The 22,542-nt window shown below is 35.8% G+C and overlaps 3 protein-coding genes across 3 annotated transcripts; 2 read left to right on the top strand and 1 right to left on the bottom strand.

Moving 5' to 3' along the window:
• Positions 1-8,600: 8,600 nt before the first annotated feature.
• Positions 8,601-12,416, top strand: LOC117904895 (2-hydroxy-palmitic acid dioxygenase mpo1). Its single transcript, XM_034817704.1, has 4 exons — positions 8,601-9,138; positions 11,818-11,880; positions 11,997-12,068; positions 12,156-12,416. Exons 1-4 carry the CDS (start codon positions 8,782-8,784, stop codon positions 12,270-12,272), a joined length of 609 nt encoding a protein of 202 aa, XP_034673595.1. The 5' UTR covers positions 8,601-8,781; the 3' UTR covers positions 12,273-12,416.
• LOC117904104 (pentatricopeptide repeat-containing protein At4g21065-like) lies at positions 12,356-14,052 on the bottom strand. Its single transcript, XM_034816624.1, has one exon. It carries the CDS (start codon positions 14,050-14,052, stop codon positions 12,502-12,504), a length of 1,551 nt encoding a protein of 516 aa, XP_034672515.1. The 3' UTR covers positions 12,356-12,501.
• A 4,497-nt stretch (positions 14,053-18,549) lies between these two features.
• LOC117934515 (NAC domain-containing protein 100) lies at positions 18,550-20,609 on the top strand. Its single transcript, XM_034856232.1, has 3 exons — positions 18,550-19,231; positions 19,350-19,627; positions 19,730-20,609. Exons 1-3 carry the CDS (start codon positions 19,045-19,047, stop codon positions 20,345-20,347), a joined length of 1,083 nt encoding a protein of 360 aa, XP_034712123.1. The 5' UTR covers positions 18,550-19,044; the 3' UTR covers positions 20,348-20,609.
• Positions 20,610-22,542: the final 1,933 nt, after the last annotated feature.

Genomic DNA, 22,542 nt, shown 5'->3' with positions numbered 1-22,542 from the left:
GAAGACCAACCCGAATAAGCCCTAGGAGCGCGGGAAAGGAGCAAAACTAGAAGATGGCGCGCAAACAGAGAGAAACTCGTCCAGATCCGAGGTCCAAAACGTCCAGAGATGGAACCCTAGCCTCAAAATCTCGACAAAATCACTCAAAACCCTGAAATCGGTCCAAAGAATAGCTCAATCTGGTCTCTGAAGGCGGGAAGATGAAGAGGCTTCAAGGAATAGCAGAGATTAGTGGAAAAAACTAACGCGCAGGGGCTTTTTAAATTCCCAGCCCCGACGAACCGGTCGACCGGTTCCCCAACCGGTCGACCGCTTGGTCAACGGTCAACGGTCACATTTTCCAATTTTTTTGCATTTTCTTGTCTCGTGATCCTCCCCCTGCCATTTTCAGTTGAAATCCCCAATTTTTTATGTCCAATGCCACGGGAATTTGTATTTTTGGTCAAAAATTGACCTTTTTCCTAAGGGATTTCTATATGATGCGTATGAGATGAAATTTATGCAATCATAATGCATTTCCAACAAGAATTCATTATGCAAACATCAGATCAAAGAGAGATAACCCCTAGTTGTCTTCTAATATCGGAGAATTGTTCTTCACTTAGAGGTTTTGTAAAAATATCGGCAAGTTGATCTTTTGTGCTTACAAATTCAAGTGTAATGTCACCCTTTTGTGCATGATCTCTAAGAAAATGATGTCTAATTTCTATATGCTTGGTCCCAGAGTGTTGCACGGGATTTTTTGAAATATTTATGGCACTAGTGTTATCACATTTGATAGGAACATGCTCAAAAGACAAGTTAAAATCACTAAGTGTTTTTTCATCCAAAGGATTTGTGCACAACACAAACCGGCTGCTATGTATTCGGCTTCCGCCGTTGACAAAGCTACCGAATTTTGCTTTTTACTATGCCATGAGACAAATGAGTGTCCTAAGAAATGACAAGTGCCACTAGTGCTCTTTCTTTCAACTCTACAACCGGCAAAATCGGCATCCAAGAAACCAATCAATTCAAAATTATCACCCTTAGGATACCACAAACCAATATTCATTGTCCCTTTCAAATATCTAAGAATTCTTTTAACGACACTTAAGTGAGATTCTTTAGGACAAGATTGAAATCTAGCACACAAGCATACACTATACATGATATCGGGTCTACTAGCGGTCAAATAAAGCAAGGATCCTATCATGCCTCTATACATAGTTGAGTCAATAGATTTACCTTTTTCATCCATGTCAAGCTTGATGGATGAGCTCATTGGAGTTTTCATCACCTTGGCTTCTTCCATGTTGAACCTCTTGAGAAGATCCTTTATATACTTTGCTTGATTGATGAAGGTTCCTTCCTTTAGTTGCTTGATTTGAAGTCCAAGGAAGAAATTGAGTTCTCCCATCATGCTCATTTCAAACTCACTATGCATACACTTAGAGAAATCTTCACAAAGAGAGTCATTAGTAGCTCCAAAAATAATATCATCAACATATATTTGAACTAGGAGCATATCCTTTTCTTTGGTTTTTATGAAAAGAGTTGTGTCAATTTTTCCCATTTTAAAACCCTTTTTCAAAAGAAATTTACTAAGCCTTTCATACCAAGCTCTAGGTGCTTGTTTCAAACCATAAAGTGTCTTTTTAAGTTTAAAAACATGGTTTGAAAAGTTAAAGCTTGAAAACCAGGTGGTTGTTCAACAAATACTTCCTCATTTATGAAACCATTTAGAAAAGCACTTTTCACATCCATTTGATATAGAATAAAGTTTTTGAAACATGCAAAAGCAAGCAACATTCTAATTGCTTCCATTCTAGCTACGGGGGCAAAAGTCTCTTCATAGTCTATTCCTTCTTCTTGATTATACCCTTGGGCTACCAATCTTGCCTTATTTCTTACTATGATGCCATTTTCATCCATTTTGTTTCTAAAGACCCATTTGGTTCCAATGACACTTTGATTTGAAGGTCTTGGTACTAGTTCTCATACTTCACTTCTTTCAAATTGATTTAATTCTTCTTGCATAGCAATCATCCAATTTTCTTCAACTATAGCATCTTTTATGTTTTTAGGTTCGATTTGAGAGATGAATGCAAGATTATTACAAATATTTCTAAGGGATGATCTCGTTCTTACCCCATTTGATGGATTACCAATGATTTGATCTTGTGGATGATTGATGACAAACTTCCAATCTTTTGGAAGGTCTTGGCTTGATTCACCTTGCACTTGTTGAGGAGGAGGTAGTGCCAAAGGTGATTCTTCTTTCTTGGGATCCTCTCCACTTTCTTCTTGTTGTCTTTTGTCTTCAATTTGCAATTTTCCCATGAAGGTCTCCAATCCTAAATCATCATCAAAACTTTCTCTTTCTTGAAGAGAATTGTTAGATTCATCAAAAATGACATGGATGGACTCTTCTACAACCATGGTTCTTTTATTGAAAACTCTAAAAGCTTTACTTGAAGTTGAGTAGCCAAGAAAAATTCCAACATCGGATTTTGCATCAAATTTTCCAAGATTATCTTTGGTGTTTAATATAAAACATTTGCACCCAAGACTTTGAAATAGCTAATGTTGGGTTTCTTGTTTTTCCAAAGCTCATATGGAGTTTTCTTAAGAATGGGCCTCAACAATATTCTATTTAAAACATAGCAAGAAGTGTTTACCGCTTCGGCCCAAAAATACTTTGGCAAATTGTTTTCATTTAGCATGGTTCTAGCCATTTCTTGAAGAGTTCTATTTTTCCTTTCAACTACCCCATTTTGTTGAGGAGTTCTAGGAGCCGAAAAATTGTGATTGATACCATGCTTATTGCAATATTCCTCAAAGTCAAAATTCTCAAATTCTCTCCCATGATCACTTTTAATGCAAGTGATTGAAAAGCCTTTTTCATTTTGAACCTTGTTACAAAATTTTGAAAACTCATAAAAAGCTTCACTCTTTTGACTTAAAAACAAGACCCATGTGTATCTAGAGAAATCATCCACAATGACATAAGCATAAGATTTTCCTCCTAGACTAGGTGTCCTAGAAGGACCAAATAAATCCATGTGTAGCAATTCAAGAGATCTAGATGTTGAGATGAAATTTTTGTTTTTAAAAGAGTTTTTGATTTGCTTTCCCATTTGACAAGCTTCACAAATTTTGTCTTTTTGAAAATTAATTTTGGGAAGGCCTCTAACGAGTTCATTTTTGTTGAGTTGGGAAATGAGGTCCATGTTAGCATGTCCCAACCTCCTATGCCACAACCAACTTTGATCATGCATGCTTGAAAAACATCTATCATGACCATCATATTTTGAAATATTTATAGCATATACATTTCACATCTATGGCCCATGAAGATGGTTTTGTCATTTTGAATATCCTTGATGATACAATGAGATGCTTCAAAAATTACTTTAAAACCTTTGTCACAAAGTTGACTAATGCTCAAAAGATTGTGTTTTAAACCATCTACTAATAAAACACTTTTAATAAGGGAGGATGTACCATTACCTATGTTACCTTGACCAATGATTCTTCCTTTTGCATTGTCTCCAAAGGTGACATATCCTCCTTTTCTCTTTGTAAGGAAGTCAAACTTGGATTCATCCCCGGTCATGTGTCTTGAGCACCCACTATCCAAGAACCACTTATCCTCCTTTGAGCCCTAACAAATAGAATTCAAGTTAGTTTAGGTACCCATGTCTTTTTGGGTCCTTGAGGGTTAGTGACTTTGGATTTTTCAACCCAAACCTTTTTAACCTTAGCATTTGAATTCTTTTTAGCACCATTTCTTAAGGGACATGTACTACTAATGTGCCCTCCTCTTCACAAAAGTTACAAATAGTGGAAGGACATTCACTTGAGGATTCTTTTACAAAATAGTTTTTAAAATACTTTTGGTTCTTTGAAGATTTGAATCCTAGTCCTTGTTTGTCAAAACACATTTTTGGCTTGCTAAGATCATTTCAAAGGAATTTTGTCCACAAGAGAAAATTGAAAGAGAGGAGGTCAACCATTCATTTTTCTTTTTCAAAATTTCATTTTCATTTCTTAAAATCTCATTCTCTTTTTCAAGATGAGTTTTAGAGATTTCATCAATCGAAAACTTTCTTTCACTTCCTCAAGTTCTTTTTCAAGTTCTTGAATTCTCTTTTAAGAGAATTATTTTTCAAACTAAGTTTTTCAAAATCCTCATATAGTTCTTCAAAATAGCATGCATATCTTCATCACTAGAGTTAGAGTTTACCTCATCAAGATCATCTATTGACATGAAGCACATGTTTGCCACTTCTTTTTCCTTTTCTTCCTCGGAAGATTCTTCACTCTCACTCCAAGTGGCCATCATTGCCTTCTTCATTCTCTCTTGGCTTCAATTTTGTAGAGAGGACAATCATATTTAATGTGTCCCGGCTTTTTGCATTTGAAGCATATCAAATCTCCTTTCTCTTCCCATTTTTCCTTGTCACCATGTGATGAGGATTCTCTCTTGAGGATTTCTTCTAGAGATAAACTTTTTCCCTCTAAACCTTTCACCTCTCATGTACTTGTTTAGCTTTCTTGTGATGAGAGCTAAATCATCATTTTCTTCACTTGGTTTTTCTTCTTCAACATCTTCTTCTTCCTTGGTTGTAGCCTTGAGAGCTATGCTTTTCTTCTTTTTGTCTTCACTTTCTTGTAGTTGCTTTGTCAAACTGATTTCATAGGTCATTAATGACCCTAACAGTTCTTCCATAGGTAGCTTGGTCAAATCTTTAGCTTCTTGAATAGCAGTGACCTTTGTATGCCACTTTGAGGGGAGAGACCTCAATATCTTCATCACTTTTCGGATTCATTTATGACCCTTCCCAATGCTTCAAGGCCATTGACAATTTCAGTGAACCTAGTAATCATCTCAACAATAGTTTCAGTTTCTTTCATTGAAAACAATTCATAGTTATGGACAAGTATATTAATTTTTACTCTTTCACTTGATTAGTTCCTTCATGAGTTATTTCAAGCAATCTCCAAATTTCCTTAGCAGATTTACATTGGCATATTCTATTATATTCATTCCTATCCATAGCACATTGCAAAGTATAAACGACTTTAGCATTTAATTGAAAATTTCTTCTATCAAGCTCATTCCATTCTTTCTTGGGTTTTGGAACCAAAACTCCATCAACTAATTTAGTGGGAAAGTTGAGTCATCTTCAATGACATCCCATACATCTAAATCAGTTGATTGTAAGAACCAAGTCATTCTAGCTTTCCAATAGGGATAGTCGGTTCCCGTAAAGAATGGAGCTCTATGTTTTGAACAATTTTCAGTTTGAGATGAGCTTGATGGAATAGTCATTTTCCTCTTAGACGATTAAGTCTTAAGCAAGAGGTCTAGCTCTGATACCAATTGATAAAACAAAGGCTATGAATAATTAAGGAAAATACTCAAAAGGGGGGGTGAATTGGGTTTTTCAAAATCTTTTTCCACACAGTAATATATGCACAAAATAAATAAAGGAAAGAGATAAAGTTAGAGAATTCAAACTCGGGTTTATAGTGGTTCGGTCCTCCCTTGCCTACGTCCACTCTCCTCAATCTCCTAACCGAGTGAGGGTTCCACTAACTTGAAGCTTCAATCAAGCTTTCAATCGTCTTACACTTGGATTCCGGCTCCAATGGGCTCTTACACAATCTCTTCAAGATTTGAACCACTTGAAGGCTTTCACACTCAGTTTACACAAGGATGAAACTCTCAACCTAGCTTAAGGATGGCTCAAGTACAAGAGAAAGCTAGGATGAATTGCAAGAGTGCACTAAGAATATGCAAGTGATGGTTTGATGCACTTAGAAAATGAGAGCTTTTTGATCAAGAACATGTAGGTAGGCTTTGAATGCAATTGTTCTCTTGTTCATAAATGAAGAGGAGCTCTCAATTTATAGGTTTCTAAGCTCGGGAGACAAAAACAGCAGAAAAGTAGCCTCGACCGGACGAGCAAAGGGTCGACCGGATCACTAGCCGTTGGTGCATTTAATGCATGGCAGGTTACCGTTGCCTCGACCGGACCTCGACCAGACCTCGACCGGACAAGGGCAACCGGTCGATCGGTTCCCCAACCAGTTGAGCCGGTTGGCCATAGCCACGACCGGTTGAGCCTTTTGGCCCTGAAAACCTATCCTTTTTTTATTTCTTTCTTTTCCAATACTTAGGCAAAGTCTTTAGGTGAGTTAATATGCCAATTTTGAATCAATTTGCCTAAGGTATATTTGATAAAACTCGGGTTTTAAAGAAAATCAAGTTTTAGAGAATAAACTGAGTTTTCTAAGATGCATGAAAATGTATGAACATCCTAAGTGCACTCATGCTATCATCTTACATTCATTTCCTATGATCACAAGTCTTCCAAATGATCTCGATCCCGTATTCGTTTGGTCCTTGATGAATTTTTGAGATTAAGCCTGAGATTCTTAACAGTTTAAAACAATTAGTCACTTAACCATGGTTTGTTATCATCAAAACCTGATTAGGAGAACCCTTGGGCTAACAAACTGTTTTTAAAAACAATTTTAAAAAATAATTTTTGAAAATTGTTATCCGATTCTTGTAGAATAGAAGTTTGTTTGGAAACCTATGATGCTTTTAAGCCGTTTTAATATTTTTAAATATATTTTAAAAATAATTTTTATATCTTATATTTTATTTTTAATCATTTTACATGTTTATATAATTATTTCTTAAAATAACCTTCATAAAACAAGTGAAAAAAAAAATAGCAAACCCACTAAAAGATGTTATATGAATATAGAAAATAGTTTTTGGTTATCAAACGTATTTTTTTTATTCTAAAAAATAATTTCTAAACATAACTTTAAACATTTTCTCCATTATTTATTTTAAAATTTTTTAATATGGATTATGATGGTAATATTGATGGTATTCTCAAATGATAGGACAATCCATTATTTAAAATTTCTTTTTAATTTTTATTATTATGTATTGAATTTCTTTTTTATATGTTTTACTAGAGATGCACCATGACCGAGACTTAAAACCAAGAGGTTGTCTTTATCATTTTTTTTAGTTTGGGAAGAGAGAGAGAGAGAGAGAGATGCACCATGACCAAATTGTGAGACTCAAAACCAAGAGGTTGTCTTTATCATTTTTTTAAGTTTGGGAAAATGAAGAGAGAGAGAGAGATGCACCATGACCAAATTGTGAGACTCAAAGAGGCTCTCTTTATCATATAAATATCGGTAATTGGATTTATTAAAAATATATGGGAAAATATATATATAGATGGAATGAAAATTGATCAAAAGTAATATAAATATAAAATAAAATTTCATAAAATGGTAAAAAAAAATAATAAATATATTAAAATTTTATAATTTTTATTTAAATATATTATTATTATATTGAATTTCAATTTTACTCGGCTGGGCTAACCACACTAGATTTAGCCACCGTGGCATCGGTTTATAGGTTTGGTGGTCTAGTTTTGATGTAAGTCTGGCCGAGCACCCAAATCTGATGAGCATTCAATTTGTATTAGATTAGGGGTTGTAAAAATTTAGTGAAATCGTTGACTTTTTGATGATATAATTAATGTTTTAGTGATTAAGATTTATTTTTATTTTTTATGAAATTAATGAGATTTCTTGTGGTTAGGTGAAGGCCATACGTTGTGATGGAGATTTCTAGAAAATTAAAATTGAAAAAAACAAAAAACCCAACGTCAAGTCATCAATAATCTTATTATATGAGGAAAATTTGAGAATTCATAAATAACTAAAATAGATAATAATACATATATTAATTTTTTATTTATATACAAAATAATAATTATGGTATTTAAAAAATGTTTAATATTAAAATAATTATTTATTTAATTTATATATATTTAACTATATAAAATGAATAATATATATGATTATTTTCAAATAAAAAAAAAAATCATAATTTTAAGAACCCAAGCTTCATATCCTTCAACCCTACATTAATACATCTGCAGCATGTTGAATTTCTTCTTTGCACAAACCTTAAGCCAATCATCCATTTTCACAAATTTTGGTTCATGAAATAATCTTTAAATTTTAAATCTAACCAATCATCCTTCCATTAAAAGATATTCACGTCGTTTTGACGCGTAGTCGACAACGGTCCGATTGACAGAATCAATGCCTAACAAGAAGAGCACTGTAATACTTAAAAGAGAGGGGAGGCCCGCATAATTTCGTTCAACCCAAGGGACCTCCCAATAATTTCTTACAGACTCGGCCATGAATATAAAAAAATTATATAAAGATACAAAGTAATGGGAATGGGAATGGGAATGAAAGTTGGGAGGTGAAGGTAACAGGGACCATTGTATCATAATGGCTTTGTACAAGATTTTAAACGAGAGTCAGACTGAGCCATGAAGCAACGGTTAGAGGGTACAGGAAAATTAGTACAGCTGCTGTGTACTTGAGCTGTGGCCGAGGTGCCATCAAGTACTACCCACAACTCTACTCCATCTATTAATTTGAATTCACAAAAAAGGGCTCAAAAATAATAATAAATAATAATAATAACGCTACGCGAATAGCGACAGAGCACGCCGACGCATATAGAAATATAGAATAGAAAGATGATAGCGTCAAAGAATGGGAAGAAGCGTGAAAAGACACATCCGATGGTTTTAGAAGCCTCTGGTTTTCATTATCTGCATTGAAGTTTTCTCCTTCGAATACCCCCATTTTCCTTATCTCCCTGTCCTCGGATTCTTCCCCTCTTCTCGCTTGTTACCTTGGAAATTCGTCAATTTGCTTGCCCAAAATCCAATGGGGAAGATGGGATTGTTTGATCTTGAGAGGCACTTCGCCTTCTATGGTGCCTATCACAGCAACCCAGTTAACGTCTTTCTACATATGTTGTTTGTGTGGCCTCTCTTCTTCACGGCTCTTGTTCTTTTCTACTTCACGCCTTCTTTCTTGATTCTGCCCCAAATCGGGTTGCTCCCATCTGGGTTCAATCATACCTTTCTTTTGAATTTTGGGTTCCTATTTACTTTGATTTATTCTTTGTTTTATGTGTTGTTGGATAAGAAAGCTGGGTGTTTAGCTGCTTTACTCTGCTTCAGTTGTTGGGTTGGAAGTAGTTTTCTTGCTAGTTATCTTGGGTTTTCTCTGGCCTGGAAGGTATGATTTTCTTTCTCATTAAATGCTCCGGTTGGCTGCCTAGAAAATAATGGCAAGATGAAATTTTAAAATCTCCGATGTTGGATTATTCATTATTTGTGGTCCCAGAGGGGAAGAAAGTGAATTTATTTCATCGGTGACAGTGAAACTATTTAGGCATGTCGTCCCAAAATTCTAATTTGCTGTTTTCCCCCAAATTCTCTCATCAACCAAACAGGCCGAAATGGTTTTCACTTGGATTTTGTTTGATTTGGTCGCATATGTGGTTCTCCATTTCTTTGGCATTTTCCATTTATTTATATTATGGGACCACCTGTTTTCAAACATATGATCAAAGACTTGTTTTGATGTGTGTAGTTTTCGTGCTCTTGTAGAATAAGTTGGATTAGCCTGTTAATGAGTGATTTAGGAAACAATGTAGGTGGTTGGCATCTTGGTGAACAAGACATTTAGCTCACCATCAGTTGATGCACGCTTTGCTTTGAAATGATCAATTCTTTAGCTTGAAATAAACCGTCATCTAGTTCTTTCCACCATTATCAAGCTGTATTATCGATGATAGAAATTATTGGTTTTTCTGGTTTGTATATGGCTTAATTGAGTAACTCAAATCTTCACTTGATTAGATTTTTGCCTCTACACAATATAAATTTAGATCATGTTTGGACTTCCAATGGAAATTGAAATAGTGGTTTATTTTGTGTTTGATATCATTTAAAGGGATGAATACATTAGAATAGGGCCATCATAAGATTGGGATCGATCATTGCAAGCAATAAGAAAAAAATGGAACCATGTGTCACAGAAGCCTAAAACTATTCCCATGCCCTTGGTTGTGTTATGGCTCCTGTTCTTGTTGTAATGTCTGTGCTCTGCTTGATGGATATGTACTCATCTCTTAATTGGGCAGAGCAGTTCCATGGGGATGTCATATGTGCCATCTCTGGAATATCACAACCAAAAATGTTCTTTTTTCTTTGTTATTATTTATAACAGATTTGGCCATGGGGTCCCTTCCTCCCTTTATTTAGGCTTTCTTTGATGTCCTTGGAACATTGTAAATCTTAATTAATCTCACTATGACAGACACCTCTATATTTGTTAACCTTGATCTTGTTTTCTTCATGCTGGTGAGGCCTATATATCTGTTGTGTTTGTGTGTGGAGACACGGATTGCTTAGTTCTTGTTTTCAGTAGTTATATTGTTGGCATCATTTGTTATTAAGGTAAACTTATCTGTGATTATGTATATTGTGTAAAATTAAATTGGTTGACTTGGTTCATTGTGTACTGTTCAGGTGTTATGTTATATATGAAACATTGACACCTTCTCTTTTACTCGAGGAAGATGTTATTATATCAACCATAAACATTAATTCTTGCTTTAGTCTTCCTGAATGCTGCCATTTTCTGTTTGTTGAGAAGCTTGGGTTCAGATTGATTGCTAAGTGTTGAAAAGAAGTCTTCTTATAGAAATGTTTGGAAAGTGATTTTAGCTTTCTGTCTGAATTGTGGTGTCTTTTTACTAGGAAACTAAATAAAACCATATTGTCCACTAGTATGACATTAACACAAATGTGACCGACCTTGAAACCCAACATTAGCCATTTTCTTTGCCAACTGTTTGCTTCAAAAGTACATAAAACCAAATATTTTCCCCTAGATATGTTATTAAAACAAATGAGAACAACTTTGAAAACCAACAGAAGCCGTTCACTCACCACTTTCTTCTTTTGGTTGATATGCACTTCTTCACTTCCCTCCAATTCTTTAAAAGTGATGCAATGCCATTTAATCCAATATTGTAGATAACCATGCTTAAAATGCAATAAGATAGTGTCAAATACCTTTCAGAAAATAGAATATATTGAGATATGGAAAAATCTGAGCAGCTTATGTCTTATTCCACAACCCAACATTAGGTTGATTAAGACCTTTTTGTTCTTATGTCTATGGAGAAGAACAATAAAACCCACTGTAAATCCCTCTTTTTAATATTCTTAAAGCCCATGCGTTCATTTATCTCATAACCCTAAAGGGCCAAGGCCAAGGCCTACACCTTCAAGTTATGTTTGGATCATGGAAAATTTGGAAAAGTGAGAGCAAGAAAATAAGGAAAAGAACGAAAGAAAAAAGCAAGGAAAAATAAAAATGAGTTTTAAGCTAAATATCACCTTTTCTCTCTTTTCTCTAGTTTTATTCCTCTTTTGTTTAAGGAAATGAAGAACTTAAAAATGTCTATGTCATTAAACAATTGACTCAATACCAAGTTCTTTGCCTTCTTATTCCATGGCAAACCAAAAAAGAGAATTTCAGATTTCTTGCTCTTTCTTTTCCTTTCCCTACTACTTTCTGCGATCCAAAAGAAGCTTTAATGCTTGTTATGCCTACCCCACATGGATGAGGAACATTATAACATGACATTAATGTGCCATATTCTAGCTTGAAACTGTTCAGGTAATGTCCTGGAGATTATCCTAGTCTAGTAATCTAGTATTCACTGATTGGTTATGAGAAGAATAAGGAAAAAGCTTTGTAAGAAACATGATGAACTTAACATAGTACAGTTCTTCTCTGATTTGAGTATACTAAATTTCATCTTATTTGTTGCATCCTTCTCCCTTATTATATGATGGAGAAATATTACTAACTTTGATGTTATGTCAAATATAAATTCAGGTTGTTCTGGCGTCTCAGTTGTTCTGTTGGACAGGACAGTTCATAGGCCATGGTGTGTTTGAGGTGAACACTTGTGTACCCATGAACATGATTTATTGCTTCCATTTCCTATGATTCTATCATCTTGCAGAAGTTTCTTTTCTTTTCTTTTATTTATTTATTATTATTTTGGAGGGTAGAAACGAGCACCAGCTCTTTTGGACAACCTTGCTCAAGCCTTTATAATGGCTCCTTTCTTTGTATTACTTGAGGTAAGAGCTCTCATCTTTCCAAAAATTCAAGAGTGATTTCGCTGATTGGAAGAATGAGCTGGTTCTTATATCATTGGTTCATTGTAGGCTCTTCAAACCACCATTGGATACGAACCATATCCCGGATTCTCTAAAAATGTGAAAGAAAAGATTGGAGCTGATATCAAGGAATGGCACGACAAGAAACAAAAGAAAATTTCTTAGCTTCAATCAGTTGGGTCTGATCTGATACTTTAGTTTCAAGTACAATTCTATGGGCAGATATTAAGAATTGGTTTGTGCACATGTTGTCAAACTGATGTATTTATAAATAAAAGTTTGCTGGACAACTCGTTAAGAGCTTCTGAACCCATCCTCTCTTTTGGAACATATGTAAGCAACAAATAAAAACCATATGCTTTGGATAAAATACCAACAGGAACTTGCAATAAAATCAATGGACACAGGAAGCTTCAGTTGACTCCATCTCTAACCTCATACTAGGTTGAAAGCCAATGTAGCTATTACCAGGCTTTGGTTTCTGAACTCCCCTGATATGCATTGATTTTCTCACTCTCACCACTTTGTTCCATTGCCCTGCGCTTGCATACATGTTTGCGAGAAGGACGTAATCACTGCTGTGATCTGGTTCTAACTCCAAAAGATGCTGTCTCACTTGCTCTGCAAGTTCAAGATTTCCATGCACCCGACACGCAGCCAACAATGTCCTCCATACAATGGAATTGCTCTCTATGGGCATGCTCTTTATCAATCGGTAAGCCTCCTCCACAAGCCCAGCTCGGCCCAGAATATCCACCATGCTTCCATAGTGCTTTATTGTGGGTTGGATGTTGTAATCTCTCCTCATAATATCAAAATATCTTCTTCCTTCTTCAACCATTCCTCCGTGGCTACAGGCGCATAGAACTCCCAAGAAAGTAACTTCATTAGGTGTTGCAAGCTTTTCTTCCAACATTTTTGAGAAGAGTTCCAACGCCTCATCCCCATGTCCATGCATTGCCAGCCCAAGAATCATCGTATTCCATGACACTATGTTCCTCCCCTTCATCTTATTAAATATCTCGTATGCTGCTTCAACTACTCCACACTTTGCATACATGTCAATCAGTGAATTAGAGACAGAAACAACATTGCCAAGGCCAGTGTGATCAATACAAGAATGGACCCGCCTCCCAATATCCAGTTCACCCAACGCAGCACAGGCTGAAAGGGTCACAACAAACGTGGCGTCATCAGGTTTGAGGCCACTTTGCAGCATTCGAAAGAACAGCTCAATAGCTTCTTTGTAGCGTCCACAATAGACATTGCAGTCAATGATAGTGTTCCAAGCTACCAAGTATGATTTGGGCATTTCTTCAAACAAGTGGGTTGCAGCTTCGATGTCTTTAAACATGCCGTACATGTGAACGAGAGTGTTCCTCACAAAGACATGTTCTTCAAGTCCATGCTTCAGTACATTACAGTGGATCTGCTTCCCCAACAGATCTGATCCCAACTGCCCACAAACCTTCACCAAGAAAGAGTATGTGAAATTGTCCAACACCTCTCCTTTCACCTGCATTCTCTTGTAGAATTCAAAAGCCTTTTCCGGTTGCCTTGTCCTCCCTAACCCCCTAATCATGGTGTTCCAAAGAAACCCATCTGGGTTTTCAATTTTTCCAAAAACCCTCAAGGCATAATCCATGCTTCCACACTCAGAAACAGCGCAAAAGACAATAATTTTTCCCATTACAAACAAGTTCTGCTCTAACCCAGTTTGGATGACATGGGCATGAAGCTGTTCCAAATGTTTCATGCTTTCACACTGCTTGAAAACAGACATAACCCTCTCCTCCCTCGAATCAAAACCCTCATTTTCGCTTAAAGTTGTGGGATAAAGCTTTGAGAAAGGCAATGAAACAAGTGAAAATTTTGCAATACATTGGTAGCAACAAGGAGCTGCAGTCACCAATGATTTTAGAGAGTTAAGGTAGTTAACCGTCATAGTAAACTAACTCAACTGCCAACATGTTCTTCTCCATACATGGTGTTTGACATACTGGACTCTTTCATACTTGGGCCTTTTTGGGCGGCCCAAAGTAAACCCAGAACCAATCCAGAGACATCATGCGATTCATGGGCTCAAGTCAAAACAATACCTTGGCCTATCCAAGTCTTTTAAAGTTATTTAATTTGTCTCCACAGGGTGGTTGATTTGAGCTGGCTCTTATATTTTAAGCTTCAAGTGAAATCAGAGTCCAGATATGCTTGTTACCAAACAAACAATGAATCAAATTGGGTTACAAAATTATTCCATATCCAACCACCACACCATGACTAACCCCAAGTCAAATAATTTCCCCAAAAATATAAAATATCTGAGAATTAGAAAATGTTCACTATCTCTTTCAATGTATCACATTCTGTGCCCCACATATCCTGTCCGGGCTCTCTAGTCTCTAGCAATTATTCAAGAAATGTTGTGTCACGCCGTTGAAATTTGAGATTATAATATGCTTAAAAATCTAATTTGAGGATGTGATTTGAAATTTTACCAATCTTCTAACCACATTCCATTAATTAGAGGCTAGGGCTGTTTTGTTTTCTTACAGGCTTGAACCGAATGGTCGATCATGACTCATCCTTTTGGCGGGACCATTAACAGTCTAGATTTGAAAATGGATCGTTTAATTATTAAAATAATGAAATCTCCATGTGCTCTCCACATGCTGACAAAAAATGTGATTCAAAAATATATTTTAGGGTTTGCTATCAAAATCTTGATTCCTTTCGAATTAGAAACATAACTTTTCTTTGAAATTTAATGCTGAATTAATCAGGGTTTGAAATTATTTGCCACTATTTAATAGGAATTATACTAATAATGATTATTATAATTTGGGGTGAGATTAATTTCAACCCTAACCACTTTTTCTTCTTTCTAGTCTGCATACCTAACCTAGCTATGAATTCCATAAATACATTAAAAATATAAAAAAGACAACCAAAATCATTGTGATTTTTGCTTTTCCATAGTCAAACCAGAAAAAGGAAAAACTAGTCCTAAATCAACTTAAGACTTAAGATGCTCTTGTGTTGTCAACTCTCATTTTATTTTTTAATATTTTCTTTTACATTTTAAGTTTTATTTTTTTTTATATGTAAAATAAAGATTTTACTATAATTAATATGATTTAATCTTACGCCATACTTTTTACCTTGACACGACTCATATTTTTTAGGTTTGTAATTTGAGCATAATAAGACCAATCAGAATTAAAAAATAATGATTTAAGCTTAACCTAATTCAAGTCTAATATAGCCTTACTTTTTTAAACTTGAGTTCATTGGATTATATGATTTAAATCTATTTATAATATTTTTTAAAACCTTTTTTTCTATACGTTTATATCAAAATTTAAATTGTAAATAAAATAAGATTTTAAGTCTAACTTGAATTGAGTTTAAAATTTAAAAAAAAATAATAATAATGTGAACTCAACCCTAACATTTAAAATGGTTGCCAAAACTCAATAAACTTTGAACGGTATGTTGGTTTGGATCTGGTCAACCCATCCAAGTTATCCCTAATACCAAACTACCTCTAACATGACAATGTGAATCAAAAAATTAAAACTTTAAAAATATTTTTATATTTGAACAAACGATAAAAAATTAGAACTTAAAAAAACGAAGACGCTATATAAGGTAAGACTTCAAATAAAAATCCAACCACAGCCACCAAAATTTACTACTTTATTGGAACCCTTTTAACTATAATTACATTATATTAGTCTTTAAAGAATAAGTTTGGATGTGACATGGCATGATGAGTGTAAAATTACATCAACTAAACAATTAAAAATTATTTACATGTAGACCCTATCATTAGAATATATTAAAATTCGTTACGGTTTGATTAAGAAAATGTCAACATAATCTATTTTATAATGATGGTGGAAAAAACAATGGATGAGTTTGATTGCTTTGTCGTTTGCTTCACCTTTTGCCCACAAACATCTTATATGATTCCTTATCCCACATCTACTCGTGCTAATTTTTTTGTCCACCTTCAAATCCCATCAATTTCAAAATCCCATTAAGCCCTTGGTAGGAGAAAAGTGTTCATTAAATTATCATTTATATTCGCATTATAAAATTATGAATAATTGAGAAGAAATTAATGTGATTGGACAAGAGCCGTATGGTATTACTATATGATCGAAAATTCAAATAATAATTTAATTTTGAGCCACGCTGGAAATGAAGTTAGGCAATGGAGGAAGAGTCAATTATTAGCTGGAAAATAAAGTATAAAATTATAAATCAGGGTTTTTCCAAGTCTTCGAAACCAAATCTCACATGATTTTCAAACCATCTGACCCCTGCCTAATTCTGATGTTCTCTACAGTCATTTTTCTCAGTTTTCACCAACAGGATGGCGCCGCGTATCTGTCTCTTGCACGCCCACATGTCGGAACAGGAGAAACAGGGCCCCACCTTTGCGAGCTCGGCGGCCTTCACCTGTGGTTAGTGGTCAACCCTTGGGTTAACTTTTAACTAATGCGGGGGGAGGGGGTTTGGTTAGAGTTTGAAAGGAAGGTGGCCAGGTGGCAAGTCGGTTGAGGCTCCCATTGGCTCTGACGGCACTGTCAATTCCTTTTTCGGAGGGACTTACGTGGCAGATATGGACATTGACCATTAGATCGAATATGGAGCGTTGGATGGCGAGGTTACTGAGACGATTGAAATTCCTCAGAATATGCCAAAGCTGACACGCGTCCCCTTCGATAATGTGATTTTTTTTTTCTTGAGAAGGAAAGGTTAACTTCACCTTTTTGGTTTTTTAATTATTTACCACCATTATTCTTGCTTTTGCCATCCATTCCTACAATTTTATTTTATTTTTTCATTTTTTTAATTTAAATGCATATCCAAAATGACTCAATTACCCTCATCTTAGTTGTATTTACCTCCACCCAATCATTCTAATTATTTTAAAAAATAAAATAAAATAAAAGAATACCAAGATTTAAAAAATATATATATATATATGGTATTAATGGTAATATGATTAATCTTTCAACACCATATTTTAAAAACTTGTTTGACTTATTTTATTCAAAATTAAGTTCTAAACAGTCAAATATGATTAAATTAGTATAATTATAATAAAGTTAATCAATATAATTATTAAATGTATTAATATGAATCAAAGTCATATTAATAGGTTGATTAAAAAATAATCTATTCCTTAAACAATTATATAATTTGACATAAATTTGATCTAAACACGGATAAAAAAACACATTAGATTCGAGTAATTATATCATATTTTCTCACTATTATGTGAAGTTAAAAATGGCATGTCAATCACAATGAAAAATTTGGGAGTAAAGTTGCAAAATACGCAATTGGGTCAAATTACTTGGTTACCCTCAACAGAGGGGCACTTGACTTAAATCCAAACGTTTGGAAATTGAGTTTTTTTCATGGGTAGTTGGATTTAGGTCGGGGAATTAGAAAATAACGGGAGATTTATTGAACTTGTGAATTGCGGCTTAAATAACTGAATATGTGACCAAAGGTGACATCTGGGGTTGATGCCCATAGTTTGGAAGGAGGATAGAGATGTCCCAAGCAAAAGTGTGACAAACATTTCGTATGTGGATGGTTTATTTATTTAAGTCCCATGAAAGTCGTCTGAAAACTTAGGATAAGTTTCATAAAAAGGAGAGTCATATTGTATTTTAGCTTAAAGTGATCGGAAAAAGAATAGTGACCTTTTCTGATTTGTTTTTTACCTGGAAATTAGCTGAAAGATCAAAGGTGCATGTTTAGCTTGTGTTTGCAAGGTGCTCAACTTCCTTCCACACCCAAGGAGATAAATGCCTCTCAACTACAAGTCACTTTATTCCATGTACACCTCCTTTGCAAGAAGGTCAAACCACATTTAATTTGTGAGGACCCCAAAAGATTAACTTGGTGAAAAAAATGAGATGATTTGATTGGTCTTGACCTATTAATACTATTCAAGATTTATGAGGTTTTGGGGCCCTCCAGGGGAGGCCCCTACTTTATCCTAACTCCATGACACCAATGATGGTCAGCTTTCATTTATAACACACCTAAAGCATCTTGCCTTAGATATTTATTTAGAAAGGGAAGGCCAATAGGGTGATTTTTGGATATCTTAGAGTCGAATAAATGGAATCTTTTTAAGAAGCTAAGATGGGAGCATCTGTAATTCTCTATGCATCCAAACAGATGTTACCAGCTGCTGAGATAAACCAGCTTTATTTAGGAATTGCCCATTTCCATTTCTTGGCCAACTATTATTACAATGCATGATGGACAATTGTGGTATACTGATGAAACAAGCTGTGAAGTTGACACCAAAGGCTTCATGGGTGTTCTTGCTGCAGATGATAATTCTCCTTTTAATTCAGATTTTTGTGAAAAAATAAATGGGAATACTTGAATTAGTAAATTGGTAAGTATCAAAATTACAAGCAGAGGGTTGGAGATGAGTTGTCTTTGGTCAAATTTTTGAAGGATAGATTTATGGCAGAAAAGTTAAAGGAGGGAGATGAAACAAACCAACCAAGTTGCCTTACATTCCACGTTTCTCTCTCTCCAAACACCAGTATTTAGGGGCTTCTGTTCCATGTATTGCTTTTTTCTTAAACACTCTCCATCTTTCGGGTTTACAGCTTTTAGTTCCATGGCTTCCCTGCTTTTTCTCTCTGCCTTTTGTTGCCAAATTTATGGCTTTTCTTCATGCTTTTCCTTCTAGTTCCTAGAAATCTACTTTCTATTTGAATTTTCCCAGGCTTCTCGGTTGGATGTCCTGAATTTAGAAAATTTGGACAGTTTGTTTGGTACCCATTTGAAATATAGAGGTCCTAGGGGTCTGGGTGTAGGAATTGAGGTAGAGTAGTGGAGGTTCATAGCTTTTTAATCAGAACCTACTGAGATTTTAGGGGACTTTCAAAGAATGGAAAACATTGCTGGACTTAGTGTGGAAGATGATCAGATGATTTTGCCTCCGGGATTTCGATTTCATCCCACGGATGAGGAGCTTATCACTCACTATTTATCCAAAAAGGTTATTGATTCCAACTTCAGTGCTAGAGCTATTGGACAGGTGAATTTGAACAACTCCGAGCCTTGGGAGTTGCCTGGTAAGTCTTCCAGAACAGATTTACTTTCTTAGTTTCCTTCTCTGTTTCTGTTCATTCACGAGTCTGAATTGAATTTGTTTAATTTTGTTTCCTTTGTCTTGTGCTATTATGAATGAAGGGAAAGCGAAAATGGGAGAAAAGGAGTGGTACTTTTTCTGTGTCAGAGACAGGAAATACCCTACTGGTCTGAGGACAAACAGGGCTACTGAGGCTGGCTACTGGAAAGCCACAGGGAAGGACAAGGAGATTTTCAGAGGAAAATCTCTGGTCGGAATGAAGAAAACCCTGGTCTTCTACGCGGGGAGGGCTCCAAAGGGAGAGAAAACCAATTGGGTGATGCACGAATACAGATTGGAGGGTAAATTCTCTCTCCATAACCTCCCTCAAACAGCAAAGGTATTCCTTTTTTCCACTCAGATTTCCCCTGTTTTTCTCTGTTTTTTGCTATGCCTGTTGTCTAATGGATTTTCTTTTTTCTTTTTTTCTTTTTTATTGCAGAATGAATGGGTGATTTGCAGGGTATTCCAAAAGAGTTCCGGTGGGAAGAAAACCCATATTTCAGGGATAGGGAGATTGAGCTCTTATGGAAATGAATTGAATCCTTCTGTTCTGCCACCGCTAATGGATGCTTCGGCAGCTTACAACCCCAGGACCAGACCTGCCACTTCGCAATCACCTCACGTGCCCTGCTTCTCCAACCCCATCGATGTTCCCAGAAACCAAGAAGACATATTCGACTGCTTCAACAATCCTCTCCTTGCCATTTCCTCCAATCCTTCTGACATTTTCCAAAGATTCCACCTCCCAAACCCCTTTTACTCATCTCATGCTGCCACAATTCCAGGAACTCTGCAATACCCCACTTCCTTCCTAATGCAAGACCAGCCAAGCCTAAGGGCTTTACTGGAGAACCATGGATCAACCATGAGGCAGAGCCAGAAACTAGAGAGGGAGATGATCAGCGTCTCCCAGGAGACTGGCTTGAGCACTGATATCAACACTGAGATCTCCTCCGTGGTGTCCAATCTGGAATTGGGGAAGAGACCATTCGAAGATCAACACGTCCCATCTACTTCAGTCGGACCTGTTGACCTTGATCCCCTTTGGAACTACTGAGACTCAAAGCAAGCAGAAACAGAGCAACTCCTCTCGAATTACTACTAGTTTACCACTATAGTCTGAAAATGAAGGTGTGAGCCAGTGTATAGATTTCCTCGATCCAAGTAAGAGAGATGAAAGAAAAGAGTGATAATACATATTATCCGTATTGTAAGATATTACATTATATCTTTTACTCTTAATTTGTCATATAATCTTAAAGATTGTCCGCTTGCTACACCTTAATATTAATGAAATATAAGATTAGTTGGTGGCTACCTCTCTCGTTGTTTTCCATATAAAATATCCTTATTTGTCTTTATATCACAATAATGTTAGAATGTGTTTTGATAATTATTTTAAAAAATGCTTTTAATATTTTTGACACCTATTTAAGTATTATCAAACGTACTTTTAATGTGTTTTCAAATCAAATAAAAAATTACGTGTCATCTCATTGTAATGCATATTGCGCTAACACCCAGTCTCGTGGGCTTCTTGTATCCTCATTTAATCATAATTTTAATATGATGTTCAAAACATTAAAGTCGTTGATATTCTCATGGATGTAATTGTATACCAAACATTTATTTAGAATAAAGTGGAGCAGTGATGCGCACGAGCCCATTATTTGTACGATCAATTTTGATAGGTGTTACTTTCATATTTGTTATGATTATGATGTAGGAAGGGACAACTTTTGACTCGATGAAATTCAAATTCTAGGATGTAAAAGTCATGAGAATTAGGTAAACAAAATAATTTATTATTATTTTTTTTTAATAGAAAAAAAAAAGAAAAAAAAGGAAAGGAAGGATAGGAAGAATTCCATTCATTCTCTTATGAATAAAAAAAGTACATTTATTTGCTTTCATTATCTCCTCTTTCTTTTAATCTAATTCAAGCTGTAGTGCATGATACAAGGGAATATTCTATTTTGTCTTTATGGCATGTTCCAACTTCCATGTGGTGCTCCGATTTTTGACACTTGACTGAATCTTCCAGTCCACGAATTTCAGCCCTGCACGAAACGATCCTCAACGCTATCAAAATGGGCATTTTTGTCTTTTCAACTCTCCTCTCTCACTTCGACTTCTTCATCAGATCTCCGACGTGGCCCCCGGATCGACGGCCCGGATCCACCACCTCCCTGGGTTGGCAGACTTGGGCTCACTTCTCTCAAAAATTCAAAATAGCGCATGGGCAGTTACGGATATGTATGGAGGGCAACTACGTCATTCTACTAACGGTACAGTCCAACCTTAACCGGTTTCCGTTGGGTGTTGTGAGGTCAGAGTTAGGCCTTCTTAACGGTCGACACGTAGGAAGGCCGGGCCCACGCCGATTCCCGCGCGAAAATGAGACACGCAGTACAGGTTTGGCGCTGACGTCACCAGGTGGCCATTTTCAACTGACCTTGGCATGCCACGTGATTAGATTTCGTGTGGCCCCCATTTCCAGCTGGATCAAACTGCTTACGTGGAAAGGCCAGAAACGCGCTCAGCGGGTTCCTTGAATCTTTCCGACCTATACTATACCTGTAAAAAGAAAAAGGAAAAATATATATTATTAAAAGCATTGTCCTAAAATGAAATAAATCCCCTTAATCTTCCATATTTCAAGCAATGATGAGGCAAGGGTGACGTCAATATTATTATGTTAAAATAAAATTAGGAAGAAAAAAAAGAATGTGGTGTATGATAAGAAAATGGCATTATATCACAACCTTAAAGCAGTAAAAACCTCTAACAACATAACTTTTCTAGATATGGAGAGAGATGGGGATAAGGCATGGTGAGTGGAAGGATATCCTCATTAGCTACTTATATAAAGTCCATAGCTTTGATCCAAAGCCACCAAAATGGAGAAGAGAGGGGGAGGTTGGACACTTGGAAAATGGGTTTACCATATCCTAAAAGAAGAAAGAATTTGGAGGGATGATTTAGAAATTAGAAGTAAAACATGAGGAGGCGCACTCATTGCTTGCAGATTGTTCTTACCATGGTGGGTCGTGAGTTGGCAGGGTAGAGCATAGTGTGGAGTGTGATGGGTCACAAAAGAAGAAATTTTGAAATGCCCTAAAACAGCATTATGGGCCTTTGATTTTTGGGCAATTTCATTCAACAAAAAGTTGAGTTCGATTTGAAAACCACATTGTATGGTGAGGAACATTCCTGGACCTGAAAGTCAAACCAACTTCATCTCATGCATTT

This window comes from Vitis riparia, chromosome 17, assembly GCF_004353265.1.
Source record: "Vitis riparia cultivar Riparia Gloire de Montpellier isolate 1030 chromosome 17, EGFV_Vit.rip_1.0, whole genome shotgun sequence".
Classification (NCBI taxonomy): domain Eukaryota; kingdom Viridiplantae; phylum Streptophyta; class Magnoliopsida; order Vitales; family Vitaceae; genus Vitis; species Vitis riparia.
Note: the sequence above shows the minus strand (reverse complement) of the source record. Positions and strands in the feature narration are given on the sequence as shown.

Excerpts from the sequence above, each read along its gene's own strand:
- LOC117904895 (XM_034817704.1), top strand. The coding sequence starts at position 8,782 with ATGGGGAAGATGGGATTGTTTGATCTTGAGAGGCACTTCGCCTTCTAT. Across the intron at positions 9,139-11,817 it reads GGTTTTCTCTGGCCTGGAAG|GTTGTTCTGGCGTCTCAGTT; the intron begins GTATGATTTTCT and ends ATATAAATTCAG. Across the intron at positions 11,881-11,996 it reads TAGGCCATGGTGTGTTTGAG|AAACGAGCACCAGCTCTTTT; the intron begins GTGAACACTTGT and ends TTTGGAGGGTAG.
- LOC117904104 (XM_034816624.1), bottom strand. The coding sequence starts at position 14,052 with ATGACGGTTAACTACCTTAACTCTCTAAAATCATTGGTGACTGCAGCT.
- LOC117934515 (XM_034856232.1), top strand. The coding sequence starts at position 19,045 with ATGGAAAACATTGCTGGACTTAGTGTGGAAGATGATCAGATGATTTTG. Across the intron at positions 19,232-19,349 it reads CGAGCCTTGGGAGTTGCCTG|GGAAAGCGAAAATGGGAGAA; the intron begins GTAAGTCTTCCA and ends TTATGAATGAAG. Across the intron at positions 19,628-19,729 it reads ACCTCCCTCAAACAGCAAAG|AATGAATGGGTGATTTGCAG; the intron begins GTATTCCTTTTT and ends TTTTTATTGCAG.